This window comes from Hylobates moloch, unplaced genomic scaffold, assembly GCF_009828535.3.
Source record: "Hylobates moloch isolate HMO894 unplaced genomic scaffold, HMol_V3 SCAFFOLD_29, whole genome shotgun sequence".
Lineage (NCBI taxonomy): Eukaryota > Metazoa > Chordata > Mammalia > Primates > Hylobatidae > Hylobates > Hylobates moloch.
The window spans coordinates 1,232,341-1,242,794 of NW_026652304.1; the positions used below are offsets into that span (position 1 = coordinate 1,232,341).

General features: G+C 38.4%; 1 protein-coding gene across 1 annotated transcript in view; it reads left to right on the forward strand.

The window, feature by feature from the left end:
* The window catches only part of LOC116463206 (nesprin-1), a 532,426-nt gene that overhangs the window by 261,531 nt on the left and 260,441 nt on the right, over nt 1-10,454 (forward strand). The window contains exons 56-59 of the mRNA XM_032146204.2: nt 946-1,302; nt 5,408-5,544; nt 5,762-5,939; nt 9,091-9,273. Coding sequence (XP_032002095.1) covers nt 946-1,302; nt 5,408-5,544; nt 5,762-5,939; nt 9,091-9,273 — 855 coding nt within the window. The remainder of the gene's footprint in view (nt 1-945; nt 1,303-5,407; nt 5,545-5,761; nt 5,940-9,090; nt 9,274-10,454) is intronic.

Below are 10,454 nucleotides of genomic sequence, written 5' to 3' on the forward strand. Positions count from 1 at the left end.
TGTGCCTAATTATCTTTTATTTCTATTTAATCCAGTGGTAAAGTCATAACTTTGTAATAATATTAACAAAATCCTGCCTTTAGCAATTGTTATGTAAATATATAAACGTCGGATGATTATTTCACCAAGAAAAATTGTAGTAAGAGAATCTATTCTCAGAGAGAAATGCTGCAATTATATCAATTTAACAATGCAATTTAATTTTATCTTGTCCTTTAGAGTATTTGTGTGCTTTAAGATCAAGCTAAATTGTTAACTTGGCTATAGCTAAACTGTTAAATTTCTAGTGACTTTTTTAAGGTAAAAAAATACTAATAAATGTACTCAGTCTAAAGGTTACTTTAAACTTTTGAGCAAGTCAGTCTATGAATGCATTATTCATTTTATATGCTACAAAAATGTGTACTTAGTATTGAAGTATTTGGAATTGAGTAGGGCTCATTCTTTTGCTGTGATGAGTCTGCCTGATTCCTAGTAGAATGCAAGTGTGATTTAAGCCACCACCCTGTGGAAGAAGATGAACTGAGGATAGAGACCATGAGCAGAACACAGTTCTGCCACAATCTTTATTTACTTGAGCATTCACTTTGAGGGAAATCTGGGTCTGGGTTTGATCATTTACAGCAGCAATCCACCACAGGCAAACACTTGAGTCACTAAACATTTTCACGTGTGCAAATAATGCCTGATTTCAGGGTCTCTGTTTAGTCTATTTCAGGATATTGAGGATTCTCGGGATTTTTTTTTGCCATAAGCCTTAGGCGCTAGTGATGACAACTCCCGCTATTATAATTTAAGAGTGGGCAGATGAATTGATTCTGGGTCCTTGTGGCACAGTTGTTAAAACTGCCCAGCAGGACAGGGTCCCCCTGTGTACACAGTTGAAAACTTGCAGTCCAAGTGACTCACAGGCTCTTCAGTTACCATGGTGATATTCCATTACAGGAGCTGATAGATTCCAGAGAGATTGGTGCAAGCCGTCTCAGCAGAGTGGAGTCGCTGGCTCCTGAAGTGAAACAGAACACAACTGCCAGTGGGTGTGAGCTCATGCACACAGAGATGCAGGCCCTGCGTGCCGACTGGAAGCAGTGGGAAGACAGTGTATTCCAAACGCAGAGCTGTTTGGAGAACCTGGTCAGCCAGATGGCCCTTTCGGAGCAGGAATTCTCAGGCCAAGTGGCTCAACTGGAGCAGGCACTGGAAGAGTTCAGTGCCCTTCTGAAAACCTGGGCTCAGCAGTTAACCCTCCTGGAAGGCAAGAACACGGATGAGGAGATAGTGGAATGCTGGCACAAAGGACAAGTAAGTTGGCTTCCTGTTTTCTATTGGTGGTTATGCTTTGAAAAATGTTTTGACTTTCATCGTTCCTAAAAAAAAAAAAAAAAATCTTGCTAACTAAAAACACGCAACATGCACACTTGGAAGAAGTATTTATCTCATTAAATAAGCAAAGTCTGATTCATTTCCTTTTGTCATATATCAAACTTTTGTAAAAATAAAGATTTGGGTTATTATTTGCAGTAGGAAACATTGTTAGTGGAGACATTTTACTTTCATTCCTATGGTGTAACAGTTTGTAATACTGTATTCAGCCATTCAGTCTGAAAAATGGCCTGTGGGCAGGGGCATAAATAGACAGAGAGTCATAGCTGTTTTCTTGCCAGTTAACTATTTCATACAACTAAATGATTGAATTTATAGCCTTAAAAGACTCACTTGGTAATCTCCTACAGCACAGCGAATAGTTTTTGCCCCGATTAGCTCTCCTCTGTGTGGTTTTGACAGCTGTTCTTGAATTAGCCTGTTAACAGAAATCTACGTCACACTCCCTGGTCACCTTCCCGAGACTTTTTTTTTTTTGAAACTAATGGCAGCTTCTTTAGAATGTGAGAAAGGGAAGACTACGAGGGAGACCGAAGAAAGAGCAAAAGCTTAACCTCTTCTTCGTTTCTTTCACTGTTAAACAGTATCTTTGAAAGCCTTTTCAATATTTCCAGTTTACAATGCCCTGATTCATGGATGTCCTTAAAAGGAAGTTTAGTAAACTTCTCTGCTCCTATTTATATTACAACAATTTCAAAATAGCTCCTGCCAGTAAGAAAGTCATGTAGTATTTCCAGCAGTGTCTGGTTTTAAATCAAGTATTTGAAACAAATGCAGCATGCCATAAAATAAAGCTTTCTACCTCTTTATGCTACTTTATTTATAATGTTTTTAGGTTTGGGGGTTTGTTTTTGTTATTCTGTTGCATTTCCTGTCCTTTAGATTTATGTACCAGAATAAAGCATAGAAATCAGTTCTGTCACACAGGGTCAAAGAAGTTGATAATTGCTCTACATGGTATAATATGAAAAAATCAGTTATACTGTTTTGGTTCCTTTTTCTTTCCCTTTCTTTCTATTCCAGTAATATGAGTGAAATTTTTAAAAAGGAAAGATTTGGTTGTGCCTAGATTACATTACTGTTCTGTTATTGTTATTTTTTACGTTGATATTATTAGTGAAAATAATAGTTGAGGCCTATAAAAATACACATGAGAATGCAGTAGTGAATATGGGTTTTCAGTTGTATTAAATAGTTCAAATATGACAGCCCTCTGTCTGGAAGTATGTCTGCTTCCAGATTTGACTCCAGAGTCAATGCTTTCGATGACAATACTACATTGCTTCGCAATATTCATATTTTCTTTTTTACTTCTAATAATGGCATTTTATCTAAAAGTGGAGATATTTCTATCACAATGAATATGTAAGAAAATATTAACAAAATAGTAGATATGCTAGAGTTCTTAGGGCATTGTTTTGCTTTTAGGGAAGACTTGTCATTGTTGATGATCACAATAAGAATTGAAGTATTTATTTTATGCAATTAGATGACAGTCCTCAAGAAATTCTTTAAAACATAAAAACAGATGATCTATAAACTATATAATATAATATTGCAAAAAGAATTCTATTTACTATGTTTGCAAAACTCATTTATCTTAATATCCATTGGGATATTAACATTGGAAATAATTTTCTTAAGCTGTATAAGGTGAAAAAATGCATTCTAGAACTTAACAGAATCAGAAATATATAAGCTGATATTTATATAATGACTCTACTGACATACTTTAATTTAGGATGAAGTTACAGAAATGTTTTAAATGTAACATTTTGGTCAAAAACTTTTCACTTTTAATGTCATCCCATTCATAAGTAACTGACTTGAATCTCCAGTATTTTTATGTTTTTGTTGAATGCTAAGTTTCTTACAATGTTCTTACAATGTTCTGTCTTAAGTAAAAGGTTCCATATGGTGTTAAATAGTTGGTCCTAGTTTAGTGTTTGGAATTTCAGAGAGAAATTGTTTAGTTGTTGATGAATTTCTGTAAATAAAAATGTCCTAGACTCCTCCAGCCCAGACACCGAGTTAAATAAAGAATTGACAAACCAGGAGAACGTCATTCCTGCTCTCATAATCACAGCCTAGGTGGGGAGATACACAAGTATGAAGCCAATGTGGATACTCCTTGTGATGAAGGTCTGCAAGGTCCTGGGTATCCTGAGATGAGAAGCCCGAAGAGGTGGGAAGGAGGGCAGGGGATACTTAAAGGAGTTGTTATTCGAGCTGAGTCTTGAGGTATAATTAAAATGTGACCTGACAGATGACATAGAGGAACAGCATCAAGATGCAGGGTCACTGAGGAATCAGAAAACACAAGAAGGGAACCTAGAGAGGAGGAATCAGATTAGGAGGATGTAGTGCCAGCCCAAAAAGAAATAATGAATATGTAAGTGGGTCTGTGAAAGTCAACGTGCAGAGGCAAAGAGGGGAATGATAAAAGGAGCTAAGACACAGAATAAGCTAGCCTGGATATCTCTTGCATAGAGTGAGAAAGGAAACAAAGGGAGAGGCCTGGATGATGCTTAATCTTCTGATTGACATCAGCGGGGGACAGTGGTGCCATTTACCAGGACAAGGAATGAAGCACAGGGCTGGTTTGTTGAGGGATGTGGTTTCTCTACAAATCTGGGCCATCTCTTGACAAATATCAGACAATAATGGTCACAGCAACAGCTATTTGAGTAGTTACTCATCTTTTTGCCCCTCCTCCTTAATTTATTTTGGTTTTTTGCTTCAGTGCTACCGTTATCCACACAGTATTTACATATTCGGGAGTCATTCTCCTGCTGATTTTATGAATTAGACACTTAGTGTGCTAGGAACTGTGCTAAGTATTTGACATTCATGATTTCATTTGCTCCTTGTGACAACCCTATGAGAGAAACACTCTGATTGCAAAGCACCTTGTGTAACTCAGTTGACCATGGCCTCGATTTCAGAGGTGTACTTTTCAAGCCCTAAGGCTTTATTTTAGATTGGGTATACACAGTAATGTAGCTATTCACGTGTCTCCCTCATCTATTAAATTGTGAGCTCTTCAAGAACAAGAATCTTACTTTTATTCATGGGGGGACAAGGGGTCCCAGAATCCAGCAAAATGCTTGGCACACAGTAGACATTTAGCAAGTATTTGATGACTTTATGAATGAAACTATGAAATAAATGAATTGCTATTTAAACCAGACTCACGGATTATAAGAAATTTTTAATGTAAAAGTTAACTGTATAAACTACATAAAATCAATTGAAACAGGATTCAGTTTTGGAGATATATATATATATATATATATATATATTTTTTTTTTTTTTTAAGACAGAGTTTCGTTCTGTCTCCCAGGCTGGAGTGCAATGGCACGATCTCAGCTCACTGCAACCTCCACCTCTCAGGTTCTAGGGATTCTCCTGCCTCAGCCTCCCAAGTAGCTGGGATTACAGGCGCCCGCCACCACATCTGGCTAATTTTTGTATTTTCAGTAGAGGTGGGGTTCACCATGTTGGTCAGGCTGGTCTCGAACTCCTGACCTCAGGTGATCCACCCTCACCCTCCTCGGCCTCCTAAAGTGCTGGAATTCCAGGCGTGAGCCACTATGCCTGGCCCTTAATATATATATTTAATCCAAAATAAGTGTTGCTTTTCTTTAAAATGATTTCTTTTCACCTTTAAACAATATACATATCTCCTGATGGCCTAGTCCTACTATTTGTAGACAGTGTAGGCTATTTTCTCTTTTCTTTTTCTTGTCTTATTTTTAAGTCATTTGACCACTTAATCACTTAACTACTTTGCAATATTTGATGCTAGAGTGTCTATCCATGGCAAGAAGAAAGGGACAATGAAAGCCAGGTGCTATTATTTGTCAGAGGAATCCTGAAAATAGGCTTCATTTCTTCATTGAATCAACTATGTTGGTTCCTCTCTCACTAATAATTTATAATATGATTGATGTGTGTATAGTATGAAGATATGGATATCACCCAATGTAGGTGCTCACTTCTTTGTCTCATTATTTCTGAACAGGAGATACTGGATGCTTTGCAAAAAGCAGAGCCTAAAACAGAGGATCTCAAGTCTCAGCTGAATGAACTTTGTCGATTTTCCAGAGACCTGAGTGCCTACAGTGGAAAAGTTTCTGGCTTGATTAAAGAGTATAATTGGTGAGCATGAAACGTATTGGTGTTCAAGATATTTTTATACAAATTAGAAGCTAGAGGTTTATTTTAAGGTGTAATTTCAAAATAATATTAATTCAGCATTAAATATATTACTAAATGAGGTAAGTGCACATTCTAAGAACTGCTGATTCTATCAAACATGATTTTCATCAACTTTATCACTTTTTCCTGCCATTAAATTTTTGCATCACCTTTTCAGTCTTTGTTTGCAAGCATCCAAGGGCTGCCAAAATAAAGAACAGATTTTACAGCAAAGATTCCGAAAGGCCTTCAGGGATTTCCAGCAGTGGTTGGTTAATGCAAAAATCACTACCGCCAAGTGTTTTGATATACCTCAAAATATAAGTGAAGTTTCAACTAGTCTTCAGAAAATACAGGTAAGGGTGTTATCAATTAATTCTAGTAGCAGTGCTGATGTGAACTAAAGTTACCTCTAAATCAAGGGTCCCCAACTCCTGGGCTGCGGACTGGTACAGGTCCCTGGCCTGTTAGGAACCAGGCCACACAGCAGGAGGTGAGCAGCAGGCTAGTGAGCATTACTGCTTGAGCTCTGCCTCCTGTCAGATCAGCGGTAGCATTAGATTCTCATAGGAGGCTGAAACCCATTGTGTACTGTGCACACAAAGGAACTAGGCTGTGTGCTCCTTCTAAGAATCTAACTAATGCCTGATGATCTGAGGTAGAACAGTTTCATCCCGAAACCATCCCCCCTGCCCCACCCTGTCTGTGGAAAAATTATCTTCCCTGAAACCACTCCCTGGTGCGAAAAAGGTTGGGGACTGCTTCTCTAGATCTCTTCAGAAGGGCATCACATATAAAAGTTTTGCGTAAGAAATTCAAATTTCAAATAAATCCCTACTTCAAACAATTGATTCTGTATATGAAGAGGAACCAGTTCATTTATATAAATGCACACTATGTTTATATATTAATAGTGATCCAGGAAATAATAAAACGCTTTTCTATGTGACAAGCATTGTCCCTGAGCACTCTAAGTGGATTTTCTCATTTAATTTTCACAACAACCATTTCAGGGATGTAAATTTATTACTGTCAGTGTACAATAGGGTAAAAGCATCAGTGAAGTCACAGAGCTGGTGTGTTAAGATAGCCAGAGCTGCGGTTATATTTTATGTTTATTCATTTGGGTTTATTTTTCTAGTCTTTTTTTTACCTAACTGTAACTTCATGGTGCCAATTCACATACCACCTTCATTCAATAGCAGCACTTTTTAAGCACAGTTATTGAAATTGCCTTTCGTACCTGTATGTCCGCTCATTTCACATAGCAGCAGTTCTGAGTGATTGGTTATGAAATTTGAGTTTCTTTCAGAGGGCACAGGTATGCAGAACACTGTATGTAAGCACTCGTGCTTGAAGTGTCTCTAGTAGCAGCAGGCTCTGAAACAGTACGGTTCATATATTTTTAAATTCTTGGTTAATAACTTAATATAACAGGACAACTCTGCCTGTGAAAATTTGCTCCATTTAAAATTCTTACACACCTGTAATCCAAGCACTTTGGGAGGCTGTGGTGAGCGGATCACTTGAGATCAGGAGTTTGAGACCAGCCTGGCCAACATGGAGAAACCCTGTCTCTACTAATCAAATACAAAAATTAGCCAAGCGTGGTGGCGGGCTCCCGTAATCCTATCTACTTGGGAGGCTGAGACAAGAGAATCGCCTAAACCCAGGAGGCAGAGATTGCAGTGAGCCAAGATCGCACCATGGCACTCCAGCCTGGGCTATAGACTGAGACTCTGTCTCAAAAAATAAAATAAAGTACAGTAAAATAAAATAAAATAAAATATAAAATAAAATAAAATAATAAAATAAAATAAAAAATAAAATGTAAAATTCTTCCCGTTTTGCTTCAGGCTGGTGGGTAGAACTGCAGAAACTCAATCACCTATTTTTCTATGTTGGAGAAACACAGTGCTATTTTTCTTTTCTTTTTCTTTTTTTTTTTTTTTTTTGAGAAAAGTTTTTACTCAGTCACCCAGGCTGGAGTCCAGTGGCCCTATCTTGGTTCACTGCAAACTCTGCCTCCCACGTTCAAGCAGTCCTCCTGCCTCAGCCTCCTGAGTATCTGGGATTACAGACATGCGTCAACACGCCCAGCTAACTTTTGTATTTTTGGTAGAGGCAGGCTTTCACCATGTTGCTCAGGCTGGTCTCGAAGTCCCAGGCTCAGCTGATCTGCCCGCCTCGGCCTCCCAAAGTGCTGGGATTACAGGCGTGAGCCACTGCTCATGGCTAGTACTATTTTAGAGGACAGCCTTTGGCCTTTTCTCTGACCCTCCCACCGCAGCATGCCTCCATGAACAGGGATGGCCATCCATGAAGACAAATGTCCTGGCAAAGTTTCTTTAATAAAAATCTACAACAGAATATCTGTGCTTCTGTTTCTTGTCAGAATAAATAACTTTGAGCTTGTGCTTTCAATTTCTTCTTTAGCACTTGAAAATATTGAGAATTGACTGTAGAATACAGGATCTACCCATTTTTCTAGAGGAAGACTGTTCTTTGAGATCCAGCCACATGAAGGGAAAAGTACATACCATAGCTACACTTTATTCAACTACATTTTGGCACTATGTCATTGGCTTGTCCTCATAAGGACAACCCTATGAAACACTCTCTTGTTATTTTTTTATATAAGCTGCTACTAAGAATGTAATCTGCTCTATTTAATAGCATTTATTTGAATAAGATTCCCCACGGAAATTCATCTCCTGTCTTTTCCTAGGGAGAATTGTGCTTCTGCTGAGCAGATGGTGTGTTTTTATCCACTGGGCTCTGCGAGTCTTGTCCCTGGTTGTGTTTACTCTTTTACTTTGGTAGCTGGGATCCTCAGAGCCAAAATCATAATCCAGCTCCACCAGCTATATGGAACTACAAGGCATTTGTTTTGTAAATGAGTCTTAGCGAGAGTTTATTTTATTTTACAACTCTTATTTTCCCTTGGTCTTCATTTCTTCTCCTGATTATTTTTATCAAATTTTTAATATTTTATGAAATAGCTCACCAACTTTTTGAGACAAGTCAGAATTTAGATTAGCAAATAAAGTAGTTGGCAACTTGACTATTAAAGGATGACCTGGGTCATTTAACGTATACAATAAAAAGAGCTTATTTTCTTTTCTTTGACTTTATTAAGTAATAATAGAAGGTGGTTGTGGTGGCTCACGCCTGTCATCCCATCACTTTGGGAGGCCGAGGCGGGCAGATCACGAGGTCAGGAGATCAAGACCATCCTGGCCAACATGGTGAAACCCTGTCTCTATTAAAAATACAAAAAAAAGTCTGGGTGTGGCAGCACACACCTGTAGTCCCAGCTACTCGGGAGGCTGAGGCAGGAGAATTGCTTGAACCCAGAAGACGGAGGCTGCAGTGAGCCAAGATCGCGCTACTGCACTCCAGCCTGGGCGACAGAGCGAGACTCCATCTCAAAAAAAAAAAGAAAAGAAAAAATAGAAACAACACACAATATTTTTATTATGGCTAATTCTATATTTTCTTTTATAGGAGTTTTTGTCAGAAAGTGAAAATGGACAGCACAAGCTAAACGTGATGGTGTCTAAAGGGGAACTTCTGAGTACCCTGCTGACCAAAGAGAAAGCGAAAGGGATCCAGGCCAAAGTTGCAGCTGCAAAAGAAGATTGGAAAAATTTTCATTCAAATCTCCACCAAAAAGAATCTGCTCTAGAGGTATATATAGCCAACCACATGGAAATATTCTGTGTTATTTGTTATTGTTGTTGTTAGTGAAACCACAGTTTCTGTATATCAAAGCCCCCTTGTCAGTGATTTTGGTCACCCCTCTCTGAACATAGGCAGACAACGGGCTAACAGTAAGGAATAGCCCAATGCTAGAAGTGGGAGCCTCCCTGAAGAATTAAGTAGCTTCCTGCACGTTAGGGTCTATTGTCACTGACTTGGCCTTGCACTCTCCCAGCAGGAACAGCCAGTTTTACGTTTCAGCAGAACACTTAGCGTTTCATGTGAACTGCCTCAATCCTGGAAAGTGGTCCAGGAGAATGAACAGGAATATCTATATAAGCCACAAAATGTTGCAGATGAGAGTGTATATTATAACTAATGCAAATACCAGGTAGTAGGTTTTTAGGCGTTAAGTATGCAGAAACAATGTTTATATAATTTTATTTTCTCCACACACAATAGAAGATGAATCTATTATAACCATAAAATAATTAGTGCCACAATATAATTATTTTTTTTCCCTTCTGAGATTATCTATTTTATGTATCGACTCTTCTTTCAGAGGAAAATTTAGAGGCATAGAGGGTATCTTTTCCTTTTAAAACACTTTTTGGCAGAATAGATTCTTCATTTGCTTGTGATCATTATTAATGAAGGTTGGAAAAAGATAACATAGAGAAATAATATTCAGTAAGAGAAAATGTGTATTTCCTCAATTCTTTCCTGATCCAAGACTATTGATCTCTCTTCTGTAATGGTGACTGTTTTCTTCATGGCCAGCATCCTCCATTTAACAGAGTGATCACCATTGTGCCTAGAAATGTTTCCTTAATCATTCAGGGATCATTAATGCTATGTGGGCTGAGCTCTGAAGCATCAGCTGTTGAGTGTAGCATATTTAGCGTTGATTATAAGGTTATCTAGTTCAAGAGATGCCCAAGAGTAGGTGAGTAGGTCATGAATTGCCTGTTTCCTTAATCTGCTGTTCCCCTCAGAATAGGTATCTATCTATCTGTTTTATTTGATTGTTTCCTTTCCTTTTTCCCCTTCCTTTCTCTTCCTTTCCTTTCCTTTCCTTTCCTGTCCTGTCCTGTCCTGTCCTGTCCTGTCCTGTCCTTTCTTATCCTTTCCTTTCCCTCCCCTCCCCTCTCCTCCCCTCCCCTCTCCTC